The sequence below is a fragment of the Doryrhamphus excisus genome, linkage group LG22, assembly GCF_037039965.1.
Source record: "Doryrhamphus excisus strain RoL-2023G ecotype Guam linkage group LG22, RoL_Dexc_Guam_v1.1, whole genome shotgun sequence".
In the NCBI taxonomy this organism is placed as follows: domain Eukaryota; kingdom Metazoa; phylum Chordata; class Actinopteri; order Syngnathiformes; family Syngnathidae; genus Doryrhamphus; species Doryrhamphus excisus.
In genome coordinates, this window is record NC_136378.1 from 314,045 (window position 1) to 327,831 (window position 13,787).

General features: G+C 51.1%; 1 protein-coding gene across 4 annotated transcripts in view; it reads right to left on the reverse strand.

Moving 5' to 3' along the window:
• Positions 1-3,808: 3,808 nt before the first annotated feature.
• mid2 (midline 2) overlaps positions 3,809-13,787 on the reverse strand; it is a 58,065-nt gene continuing 48,086 nt past the window's right edge. For all 4 annotated transcript variants that reach the window (XM_058062805.2, XM_058062804.2, XM_078788194.1 and 1 more), the window contains 3 exons: positions 12,458-12,619; positions 5,532-5,739; positions 3,809-5,197 (listed from right to left, as the gene is read on the reverse strand). In XM_058062805.2, the coding sequence (XP_057918788.2) occupies positions 4,777-5,197; positions 5,532-5,739; positions 12,458-12,619 (791 nt within the window). In that variant the 3' untranslated portion in view covers positions 3,809-4,776. The remainder of the gene's footprint in view (positions 5,198-5,531; positions 5,740-12,457; positions 12,620-13,787) is intronic.

The window sequence follows — 13,787 nt, forward strand, 5'->3', positions numbered from 1 at the left end:
GAGCGATACTGAGATCACCTGGCTTCCTCCCCTTTTCAGGTATTTGCAATGATTGCTTTTGTGGCCTTTTGTACGTACAACGCGGCTTGAGGAAAGATCGTGTCCGCCTGGCCTGATTCAATAATTCCCCTACTCGGCTCGTGTACACAAACGCCTCATTTGATGTCGTCTGCATATTGTTCATGTTGACGTTTGACCACTAGGTGGCAGTAGCGCCTCAGGCAGGCAGTCGCTACTTCCTGTGGGTGAAGAAAAGTAGGGAACAGGAAGTGGCACCAGTTCATAATGGCTTATCATTTCTAAAATACAGCAAATGGCAAATAGTGTGGTGCAGGAAATATTTTTACGACAAGGTCTGAGTAGCTTAAGTTAAGTAGAGAGCAAACGGACTCACCAAATGTAGCAAGTTGGTCCAAACGAGTCAGGCAGGTCACGTGTTTTGTTCCAGCCAATCAGCGAAGAAAGGCAATGCTCTCCGTTAAACGCAATAGAAAATATCTTAGGGATATTTGCATATTTGAAAAAACACTGGAAATGATGTGAATGACTATTTACAAATAGTATATATACAAGAGGAGCATCCAGCGGGCCACGACAGAGGAGTAAAAATAAGAGTGCTCACTACTTAGGAATATTCCTGACGATGGAGTTAGCGTAGTGATCTATGGAAACAAAGTTCGGCTTCAGTAGACGTTCAAGCTAAGAATGCGTCACATGAAAGATTTAGAGGAAAGGCCATCTTTCAGGGTTTACTCCTGTTAGGGAAGATGCTATGAAATATTAGCCGAGGGAGTCTTGGTGTCCTAAATGTTTCATTTATTTATTTACTGCTCTCACTGATGCCCCATCTCTGAATTATACACTCAACATTGCTATTAATGTAGCTGTGGACACATGGCAGATGCTTCTCATGCTCTACGCCCCTCCACGCATGGATGGATGGATGGGTGGACGGGTGGATGGACGGATGCATGGACGGATGGACGGATGCATGGACGGATGGACGGACGGATGGACGGACGGACGGATGGATGGATGGATGCATGGACGGACGGACGGACGGATGGATGGACGGATGCGTGGACGGATGGGTGGACGGACGGGTGGACGGACGGATGCATGGACGGATGGATGGACAGATGCATGGACGGATGGGTGGACGGATGGACGGGTGGATGGACGGATGGGTGGATGCATGGACGGATGGATGGATGGATGGACGGATGGGTGGACGGATGCATGGACGGATGGATGGACGGATGGGTGGATGCATGGACGGACGGATGGATGGATGGGTATCCATAAAAAGATCCTATCTCCCCAGAAGCCCAGAGCATCTATCAGCAGCATCAACAGAGCAGTGAGTCCCAGTAACCCAGACTTGCACTCCAAGATGTTATTTTCCTGCAGGGACTTGATGACGTCTTCTTGGTGGGTCACATTAGAGAATTCTATCCATTTTTTATGATCCTCAGCTCATAAGCGGGAGTGATGAGCGGCAATCACAAACTGGCATACTTTATATGGAAGGGTACTTTATGGGCAGCTCGTCCAAATGATGCTAAGTCCTTTCCACATAGTAATATTGGTGGGGGGTAAGGCTGATTAAAAACACTTAGATCTGAGGAAAGAGGAAAGACTATGAGAAAAAGAACATTTACAAAGACGTTGACAGAATCGATAGCAAACAAGACAAGTGAATGAAAAGCGACAGGGCGACATCTAGCGAGCAAGTGAAGCATTACAAGGGTGACACCTTTTGTTCCGTGTGTTTTGGAGTGGTTGGAAGTAGACCAAGAGGAAATATTAACATATAAATGTAAACATGACTGTGATGCCAGCCAGATTAAAGCCCCTTGGGACTCAGCCAGCTGGGAAAAAGGATGAGAGAAGATAATAATATCACATTATATGCAGTATTAGAAAGTATTTCCTGGGTTGACTATTAACCAACGTAGTTTTCCAAATAAATAAATAAATATATTATTTATTTGAAAAACTACATATGTATATATATATATATATTTGAAATAGTATTGAAAAGCTGCAATATGAACATATTTGAAGATTGTGTAGTCCAGCCCCCCACCAGTAGGTTCCTACATGAGGAAGATAAGGAGAAGAAAAGCACAACCCTTACTGTGGTGGGACGTTTAATGGGACGTAAACGGACATAAATAACACAGCGTAGGTCTGTATACAATGTACAAGAGTATATCATATATACTGTACTCCATCCACCGAGTACATGACTCCATGCTCCTCTCCTGCTGCTCATGGAAGGACCAGCAGGAGACGAGGAGAGTGCTGGACTGGCAAAGAACATGAAGGAGTGGAATCTATCACACTGTCTCTAGGGTTGTACACTGCACTGCGCGGGGGGGGGGGATACTGAAAATCATTCACTGGGTATTTTCTGTATTGATTGTGACACAAAGAAAGAAAAACACTGCAAACGGCCCCTGATGGCCCCGGACGGCCCCGGACGGCCCCGGACAAAGAAAGCACTCACCACCGCATCAGCCGCCCTCATGTCAACGCTAACAAAGCTAACGCTAACAAGACCCTTGAGCTCCACAGCTCGCATCCCGCCGGGACGGTCGACCAGACCGCTTGGTCCCATCTCCTACGTCAGGTGACGTACCAGCATGTCACATGACGGCAGGAGGACCATGGCCGCTGGCGACCTTTGACACGGGAGCTGAGGAGGGATTTCGGTGAAACGCCGGGCCTTTGCAAGCCTTCTAAACAAGAATTGAGTATTTGAAATGAGGATTTTGTACAAGTAATTGCAATCCTTTTCCACAGCAGATTCATCATGAAAAGTCCATTTAGCAAAAGTGAGCGGATAGAAAAGGATAAAGTGGAATATAGAGGAGGATAACCTAGATGTGGGGGGGGGCAAGTAAAGGTAAAACAACTTTGTGTTATGGTCTGCTTGCATCGGGCCAAGAAGAGGGGCAGATGGAGATGCAGGGCCAGATGGCAGCTTGCCAACCTCACGTGGGATTTGCACTCCAAAGAAAAGTCTTTTTAGCAGCCTTTTGTTGGAGACATGGTGCAAGTACGTTTGCTCGTGGGCGGCGGCCAGAGATGAATGGAAGGAGTGCACGTGATGCTACTGTTGTCATGCATTCATCAGCGTGAGGCTGAGCCAAAGGAAACGGGACACGTGCGTGCGTGCGTGCACGTGTGTGGACACCTAACACAGGAAACAGCATCATGCCATGACGTTACAGTTAAAGTGTCAAATCCACCCTCATCCCGGAATGGTCTGGAAGAAAGTCTTCCTTCTCTTTTTGGAAAAAAACACAAAAACATCAAAGTCCTTCGCCAGATAAGATCTTAGGAGCGGCGGCACGTCCGTCCCGGATTGATTGCTGTCACGTTAAGAAGCCACAGAGCTGTGGAAATAGTGCACGGCGGATATGTCGGCATTCAAAATAAACTTCTGTCATAAATAACACGTCTGTCTTCTCCCATAAAACTCTTATGATACAAGTGAAGGAGTCACCAAGTACACATTTGGACCGTGGGCCGGGGTCCTCTCCAGCGGGGAGCCGAGGTGCCACATGTCCCCGGGACAGCAGACCGGGATCAGCGGGTGTCAAACTCCATGCCACTGAGGGGGACCAGGTGCCATGGCTTGGATCAACAAAATGATGGACCCCTAACTGACCCTGAGTCGTGTCACTTCATACTTATTATATATATATATATATATATTTATATATATACTATATATTATAGATTTCTATCCCAACCTCAACGCATTATTGACCCTTTAGTCTCGGTAGGATGTGACTTCCCCAGTTTGGTTTTCTTGCCAGTGTATATTTTTACAATGTGCCATGGGCTGCACATGGCCCCCGGGCCGCATTTTGGACACCCCTGGTTTAGCATGGAAAGAAGTGATGAATTATTGAGGGGCCGCATGGAATGATGTGGCGGGCCAGGTCTGGCCCCCGGGCCATGAGTTTGACACCTGTGACATAAAAGATCTGCTACATTAAAGTCCAATGACGTCCATTAGTCCAACATTCCTACTCTTACACGATTCCTTGAACACAACACAGCCATCGCTGACGGTTTGGACTGCTTGCTGGTGGTCTCCATCCGAGTGGTCATGTGATGTTCCTGGACGTGAGGTTCCTGGACGTGATGCTCCTGGACGTGATGCTCCTGGACGTGATGCTCCTGGACGTGTCTGCCAGATGATATGTGGATGTTCCTGTTCCCCGTCAAAGAAGGCAGGGCGACAGCGCCATCCACCGTCCGGCCCCTCCAGGACCACATCCCAGGGGTGGAGTACAGAGGCCCCCTGGTCCCGGTCTACGGTCCAGCGGGCATGCTTCCCAATTTCAATTGCCTGGCGTGACACGTCCCCGGAAGATCCCGTGACCACTCCGATGGAGACCGCTAGCAAGGCGTCCAAAGGTGGGCTATGACTTCGGTCTGTTCCAAGAATAGTTGAAGAGCATAAAAGATCTTTTTGGTTTGTGGGACCTCCAGAACGCTCCCAGACGTCTGCCAGGACCCCGGAAGGCAGGGATCAAGTAGGAAGACGGAACCCTCCCCTTCGGTCACGATGCTAACGATGCTAACGATGCTAACACGAGCCGGCTCCCAAAGTCCAAATGCTGACGGGTGACCTTTCCGACCTCCGATGGATCATCCGAGGATGAGGACATTTTTTTTTAACAGCCGTCCACGCAGCACTCGCACGGATCCGTCCATCACCGGTCCCGGCGGGACTCTGTGGGGCGGACGCCTCCCTCAGCGGCAGGTCTTCATGCCGGTCAAGTAAGGGGACTCCTGTCTGCAGAGACCCATCTGCTGCTGCTGGTCTTGGTGATCCAGAGCCATGCCCTCCACAAAGTCGGGCACGGGAAGCCCTGAGAGGATCATCACCGACTTGTTCCAGATCATGAAGGTGGGCACCACGGGCAGCAGGAAGGAGATGTCGAAGGTGTGGATGTGGTGGGAGTTCATGGCGTCGTAGAAGGACACGGCGTTGTTGTCGTAGTCCAGCAGGACGCCCAGGCGCCTCAGCTGCAGGCTGGCCTCCACCAGCATCTCCTTGCCGTCGTGGCGCACCACGAAGTTGTTGTTGCAGCGCGAGAACACCCACGACGACGAGTTCTTGCCGCTCCATTCGTTCTTGGGGGCCGACTTGTAAGCCACGCCGATGGCGTACCTTCAGGGGGAAGAGGCGTATTTTGGAACGCGTTAGTGATGCAGAATCAGTCCTTAATTACTAGCGTAGCCGAGCTAGCGCACGCCGAGGACGCGGACGTCGCCCTGTGGGTCCTTCCTAAGGGAGGCGCTCCACACGGCCAATTAGTGCAGGCAACATAACGAGGCTAAGAGAACACGCCGCGAGTCTCCCACGAGAATCACATCTTGAGTAGAACATCTCATAAGCTGTGTGTGCGTGTGTGTGCGTGCGTGTGTGTGCGTGTGTGTGTGTGTGTGTGTGCGTGTGTGTGTGTGTGCGTGTGTGTGCGCGTGTGTGTGCGCGTGCGCCTCACCACGTGGAAGCTCCCAGCAGCACCTCCCAGTAGTGGCACCCGCTGTCAATGAACACATTAGCGGCCGCCCCGTACGAGCCCGTTCCGCCAAAGCGCTCCGGCGTGTGACTCTTCTTCAGCGAGCTCTCGTCCTTCTCCATGGTCAGGCAGTCGTTGGACAGGCGCAGCTTCTTGTGCGCCGTTTTGGGATCCAGCTTGAAGGGCTGACCTGCCGAGAGACAAGAGACACGTGTTGGGGCAAGGATATCACTTCCAAGTATCAGGATATCGCTTCCAGGTATCGTCAGGATAACTAGGATAATCAGTAGATGCCGAGACAGGAAGAACGGATAGCATTCTCCCGACTCCATACGGACATGTGGGACTGTGCCACGTGTAGGCCGTCCTTCCTACGTACTGTACGGCGTTCCCTTGGCGTGGGGCGGTGCCCCCGTCCGTGTTCCCGAGTGTCGCCGGTGTGGACGAGTCAGGAGGCGATGCTAACGAAACGTTAGCAGCAGCAATCCAAAGGAAAAGTGGAGCGTCTGCACAAATTGTTTGCAATACAAGGAGCGCAAGCGTCAACTTCAAAGCCCCCCGCAGCCTTTGGAGAAAAGATTCCGTGAGCGTGCCGCCATCCGCCTCGGTGCCGCCATCCGCCTCGGTGCCGCCATCCGCCTCGGTGCCGCCATCCGCCTCGGTGCCGCCATCCGCCTCGGTGCCGCCATCCGCCTCGGTGCCGCCATCCGCCTCGGTGCCGCCATCCGCCTCGGTGCCGCCATCCGCCTCGGTGCCGCCATCCGCCTCGGTGCCGCCATCCGCCTCGGTGCCGCCATCCGCCTCGGTGCCGCCATCCGCCTCGGTGCCGCCATCACACAGACTAGGAAATGAGCGGAAGGAAACTCGGGCTTGGAGATGCGGTGGGAGGTGGGAAGGCTACCGTTGGACTGCAGCTAAAAATAGCCGCTCTTTTTTGGGTTTTTTACAAATACGCCCCCCAGAGCAGGGGTGTCCAAAGTTTCTCCAGCGAGGGCCCCGCGGGGACAACTTTGCCAACTTTTTGTAGAAGTGAAAACGCTGCGGCATCGAGGCCAACACGCCAACTGAGGAGAAATCTTCTGCCGGGTTTCCACGCTTCTGGGCGCCGTTGTCCACGCTTCATTGTCGGCATTCCCGTAATAAGAGCGGTAAATGGTATGGAAAGCTGAGAGGGAAAAGGAGGTGAGAGACAGAAGGCAGAAGTTGAGGGGATGATTCCAGGAAGAGGTCAGCATCATCCCTCTTAGACCCGACATTTAACTGACACCTCTCTGCCTCCCACGGCTTAATGAGACACAATGAGCCCCCATCCTCACTGTCACCCCCGCTGCCCCCCGCCCCCCACGCACCCCACCCTTTCAATCCCATCCTCTCGCCCCTTCCATAATCCGCCTGCTGAGTGCAAGTGCTTGTGGGAAGTGAGAGGACGAGCCAATTACATGAATGCTCTCCCTCCTTTCAACTGCTTATCGCTGCCAGCAGCCTCTTGCAAACACTGGCATGGCTTTCCAGGGGGGCCGCCCCCAGATCCGGGGCCGGGCCCGAGGTTGGGCGAGGAAACGTGAGGACAAAGCACGCGGCGTACGCCAACACGAGTGGAGATGCCAGCAGGTTAGCGACACGCCTTCGCTCGTCGCCATCAGCTGATGACGGCCATCACGACCGCGCTCCTTCACGCCACGCGCTCCTTCACGACCGCGCTCCTTCACGCCCGCGCTCCTTCACGCCACACGCTCCTTCACGCCACGCGCTCCTTCACGCCACGCGCTCCTTCACGACCGCGCTCCTTCACGCCACGCGCTCCTTCACGCCACGCACTCCTTCACGCCACACGCTCCTTCACGCCACGCGCTCCTTCACGCCACGCGCTCCTTCACGCCACGCGCTCCTTCACGCCACGCGCTCCTTCACGCCCGCGCTCCTTCACGCCCGCGCTCCTTCACGCCACACGCTCCTTCACGCCACACGCTCCTTCACGCCACACGCTCCTTCACGCCACGCGCTCCTTCACGCCACGCGCTCCTTCACGCCACGCGCTCCTTCACGACCGCGCTCCTTCACGCCACGCGCTCCTTCACGCCACGCGCTCCTTCACGCCACGCGCTCCTTCACGACCGCGCTCCTTCACGCCACGCGCTCCTTCACGCCACGCGCTCCTTCACGACCGCGCTCCTTCACGACCGCGCTCCTTCACGCCACGCGCTCCTTCACGCCACGCACCAACGTTTGCCGCTGGAAGCTATCTGGAATAATAACCATCACGCTTTTTATTCCCAAGCGTCTTTCAAGAACGCCAAGGACGCTGGACACAGACTCTGGTAAAAGCTACGCACACAAGCCACCGTCAGCCCCCCCCCCCCAGAATATAAGACGGCCCAGCGAACCTTCTCCTGCCTTGGAGCGGCCATGGTTTCACTGGAAACCAGAAACACGTAGAGAAGCTGTGATGGAGGAAAATAGGACATCAACAAAACAGGCCTCCATCCAACTTCATTCCTCCGGGTCCTGGTTGGGATGGATGGGATGGATGGGATATATTTAGCCCACCGCTTGTATTCCGCTCCACACTAGCGTTATCTACTCCATGCTTCTGATCCACGTTCAAACAGAAGAACAGCAGGAGGCTCCATGAGCTCTCCAGCCACAATGCCCTAGCTCTGGTCTACATGTACTACATGTCTAAGTACATGTACTACATGTCTGGTCTAAGTCAAGTCCCGAGTCCAAGTCGGGCTGCAAGTCTTTGGTGTTGTGACCAGTCTACAATGGATGGTCCAGACCGCCGGTTTACCGTAGAAGACGGGAGGAGGAGAGCTTCTCCTGGAACGTTACGTCTGCTAAAGCCCACCACCATCTTGGGCCCTTTGAGGGATGCCTTGGTGGATCCGTGCCAGAGATGCAGAACCAAATATTTGTCTTCTCTCCCTCAGAGCTTCATAGCCGACACGTCATCTCCTCTTCCCTCTCCACCTCCGACTGTTTACCGAAAGGGCTGCACGCCGCAGCCTGACGCCTGTCATGGGGGGGGCATGCTGGGTAAATATTAGAGGGAGTAAAGAGGTGTGTACCCCCTGGGGCACCTTCACGCCTCTTATTGTCAGCCTGGTTTCTCCGGCTTAGGCAAAGTAGAGGTTCAGGATGCACACACGCATGCACGCACGCATGCACGCACACACGCATGCACACACACACGCACACACGCACGCACACACACGCACACACATACATGCACGCACACACATGCATGCACACGCACGCACACACAGTTTACATCCAAACATGGCAGCAATCTCCTTAGAGTCAGCAGCCGGATGTTTGCCTGTCAGCCTCTTCTTTTTAAGGCATTACAAGCTGAATGACGTAGAATCCACCCTGGGTGGAAATAAACGAGGTAGAATCCACCCTGGGTGTAAATAAACGAGGTAGAATCCACCCTGGGTGTAAATAAACGAGGTAGAATCCACCCTGGGTGGAAATAAACGAGGTAGAATCCACCCTGGGTGGAAATAAACGAGGTAGAATCCACCCTGGGTGGAAATAAACGAGGTAGAATCCACCCTGGGTGTAAATAAACGAGGTAGAATCCACCCTGGGTGTAAATAAACGAGGTAGAATCCACCCTGGGTGGAAATAAACGAGGTAGAATCCACCCTGGGTGGAAATAAACGAGGTAGAATCCACCCTGGGTGTAAATAAACGAGGTAGAATCCACCCTGGGTGTAAATAAACGAGGTAGAATCCACCCTGGGTGTAAATAAATAAGGTAGAATCCCCCATGGGTGTAAATAAATAAGGTAGAATCCCCCATGGGTGTAAATAAATAAGGTAGAATCCCCCATGGGTGTAAATAAATAAGGTAGAATCCCCCATGGGTGTACTGGTCATGTGTGTCGGTGCTGGTATTTGCCCAGGAGGGACTCAGACCAAGGGCCACATCCGGAAACCCTCATGGGCATGGAAATGAAAATCTCCAAATGTTATTTGGAGTCCTGCATTGGACTTCCACCCGAGTACGCAGCCAAGCCGGACGTGATGAGCAGGAGCACACTTCCTGTCGCGCATGGCGTGTCCCAGGAAGTGTCGACATTCCAGTGGAGGTTGTGAGCATGCTCAGACGGCGGCATGCCTACGGATGCCAGAACGATGCTTGATGATTTCAACGACTGCCATGTGACTTTTAGGGTGAGAAAAGGAGGCCAAAGTACGAGCTGGGCTTTCTCGGCTGTTATTCCTCCTTTCCGGATGCTTTCCTAGCCTGGTTGGAGGCAAGGGAAATTTGCAAGTCATTAATGAGAAAATGCTGGCTTGGTGAATAGAAAATCAACTCGGCGACTCTTTAATGAGCAAGAAACTGCTGCAGTCCTCGCAAGGCCAACAGCGAGGAAACAACGAGGAACATCACATGAAAACTTGCAGCTTTTAGTCCAAATCCAAAGAATCCGAGATCTGACACGAAATTAATCATCCAGAAATGCGGAAGCACGAAACCTTTCTACTCCTTAGTTCCACAAAGAAACATTAACCCCGCAAACTTGACTAAAGTAGAGTCAAAACCAACATGATGAAGAACCTTGTGCATGTAGAGTACATACTTATACATATATTCACGTATACTACACATGTATACTACACATGTATACTACACATGTATACACATATTCACTAGTCATGGCCAAAGGTTGACATAAGGATCCACAAGTTGGCTGCTTCAGTGTTTTTAGATCTTTGCCGTCTTGTTCTCCACGCCAAGTGGGTTATGACCTGTGGCGTTCCCCAGGGGTCAATCCCGGGACCGCTATTGGTCAGTTTGTACACGCTGCCACTCACATCTGGCGGCAAGCAGGTTTGCTTTGGGTGGGGGCTCAGATCTCAGACCTCACTCATGGGTCATCGGTATCGGAATTGACGGCATAAAAACCGGATTGGGAACATCCATAAGGATCATGAGTTGGAAATTCTTCCCGCATTACGACTGACAGAAAATAGAAATGTTGTGAAAGCTGAATGGGGAACGTGCTGCGTATATGAAAATATGAACATATGACTTATCTACCCATGATACCGCCTCGCTCGGTGTTGTCTGCCATGAAATGACTGAACTGCAACCCCCCCCCTAACTCCTGTCCTATCAAGATGAGCCCCCCCCCCGAGGAGCGGACGGTGTTGGTGGCGACAAAGCCGTAGATGGAGGCCACTCGCGTCCACAGACACTTCTCCCTGCAAAGAGCTATTTGGTGTCTTCAGGCCACTTTGTGTCATCCACCCTCGTGCTCTCCTCCACTTAGACGCTCCTCACGCCACTTTAGGAAGCGCGTGGATGGTAAAAGGTCACACACTCGTCCAGGTCCTCCTCATCATGCTTAATTCATACATGCTGGGCGATGCTGGCCGATGCCGGGCGGTGCTGGGCCACTTTGAGGGGGGGTGCAGTGAAGCTTTGATCAACAGCAGTGGAGCGCCGGCATTAAGCGTCGCCCCCGTTGGAGCCTGGACTGACCTAAAAAGCTGAGAAAGCCTTTAGAGTGGAACAACGTGGGTTCAAACCTTGTTCCAACCAAGGCACCGTGTCGCGTGCCTGGAAACAATCTCAAAGCTAAAAAGCCTTTCCAGCCCTAAAGTCCTGGAGCGCTCCAATCCCGACTGGCCACCATGATCCAAGGAAGGGGCGAAGGCTTCGACAGGAATTACATGGAGAACCAGACGGCAAACTCAACCATGGTTGGTCAACACGCGAGCCTGGGCGGGTCATCGAGAGGTCAAACTTGCCTCCTAGAAGCTAATGGCTACTTGACTGCTAGCAACCCTGCAAGGTTGTGCTGTGAGTATATGTAGTACCAAGTACATCGGTGGTACTCAAACCAAAGCCAAAAGCTGGTGAAACTTGCAGTGACTGGAAGTAAGTTTTGTTGTGCATTTGATGTTGTTTTACTCGGCAGCGGCGTGTTGAGATTACCGCTAATCCTCCGTGCGGCGGCTCGGCTGCTGACAGCAGCTCAGCGGCGTCATCATATCCACGCCATTTAAGCCTCGCTCAACTACTTTGGCAATTTCACTTTCTAAAAATAAAGCCAGGAGTTTGGAGAGTTTGTCACCCTCCATGGGCCGCTGCTGGGGGGGGGGGGGGGGGGGGGGGGATTTGGGGGGTATCGTGGAGCACATCTTCTGTCTTCTGTGCGTGCGTGTTCATCTTTTAATGCTAATGCTAATGCGGTATACTAATTTACTGTATACTAATATACTGTATACTAATATACTGTATACTAATATACTGTATACTAATATACTGTATACTAATATACTGTATACTAATTTACTGTATACTAATATACTGTATACTAATATACTGTATACTAATTTACTGTATACTAATATACCGTATACTAATTTACTGTATACTAATATACTGTATACTAATATACTGTATACTAATATACTGTATACTAATATACTGTATACTAATCTCTCTGCTTTACTTTCTAGTATTTTTGTTGCAGTAGGAAGAGCAAAGAAAGCTTGGATAAATAATAAATACATGAATTTATTTATTGATTTAATGATTCAAACACAGTAAGTGTTTTTATTCTAATTGATCAGATATTAATTCATTATTTGAAAAATTATTTATTTGTGTTGTCCTTATCTTTCCACACTCGTTGGCCTTTAACTGTATCCAATGAAGTATCCAACAACTGTGTACAATAACGGTGAGCTTTCCATGATCAGACATTTTCCATGAATGAGCTCAGGTTCTGCCTGCTCCTTTTTGAACCAGACGTAGCAAATAAAGCCGAGCACCCGGAGTGTAAAAAGGCCACCAGCAGCAGTTAGGAAGGAAGCTGGAACGTTGGGATGCTACGTTCCTACTGGTCAGCAGGGAGGAAGAGAGCAGCGCTCCAAACGGGACTTACTGTTGGTTTTCAGTCGTGCCGGTTCGCTGTTGCGGCTCCCCGCCTGGTTGATGGCCTTGACGAAGAAGACGTAGCGCGTGCCGCTCTGCAGGCCGTGAACCGTGTAGTGGTTCTGCTTGATGTTGGGAACGATCATCCAACTGTCGGCCGAGTTGTACAAGCCTGGCACACGAGCAGAAGACACCACGTGAGGAGCCGTCCTCGCCACGACACGTAGACATAGACTTGGACAGCAGACAACAGGACCTTCTCCCCCAGCGTTATTTACGTTTGCCCCCCCGAGTGACTCATCACACGTTCAATAGCTGATGGAACCCACAGCCCCGGGTGTTACGCAACATGTATGAGCGCAGGCTCGTCCGTGCTGTTACCTTTCCATCAGGTTCAACTCAAGTTCCATATTCGCTGCTCCTCTCGTTCTCCCGAAATCTTTTCCTAACCTGGAACTCTGGGAACATTCCTGACTTGAAACTTCCTGGGACGAGGTTATGAATTATTGAGCGAGGTGGCGACGGCATCCATGCATAAGTAATGGCGGAGAACCTCTTGTAAATAGAAATACTTCACAGGACGCAAATACTACCATGAAATGGGAGGCACTTTTAACAATGGATGAGGGGAGACTTGGATAGTAAAGGGTCTTTACCTCGGGACTAGAGTTCTTTACCTCAGGACTAGAGTTCTTTACCTCGGGACTAGAGTTCTTTACTTCGGGACTAGAGTTCTTTACCTCAGGACTAGAGTTCTTTACCTCGGGACTAGAGTTCTTTACCTCGGGACTAGAGTTCTTTACCTCGGGACTAGAGTTCTTTACCTCGGGATTAGAGTTCTTTACCTCGGGACTAGAGTTCTTTACCTCGGGACTAGAGTTCTTTACATCGGGACTAGAGTTCTTTACATCGGGACTAGAGTTCTTTACCTCGGGACTAGAGTTCTTTACATCGGGACTAGAGTTCTTTACCTCGGGACTAGAGTTCTTTACCTTGGAACTAGACTTCTTTACCTCGGGACTAGACTTCTTTACCTCGGGACTAGAGTTCTTTACCTTGGAACTAGACTTCTTTACCTCGGGACTAGACTTCTTTACCTCGGGACTAGAGTTCTTTACCTTGGAACTAGAGTTCTTTACATCGGGACTAGAGTTCTTTACCTCGGGACTAGACTTCTTTACCTCGGGACTAGACTTCTTTACCTCGGGACTAGAGTTCTTTACCTTGGAACTAGAGTTCTTTACGTCTGGACTAGAGTTGTTTACGTCTGGACTAGAGTTGTTTACGTCTGGACTAGAGTTGTTTACGTCTGGACTAGAGTCGTCCCTCCTCCATGGCGG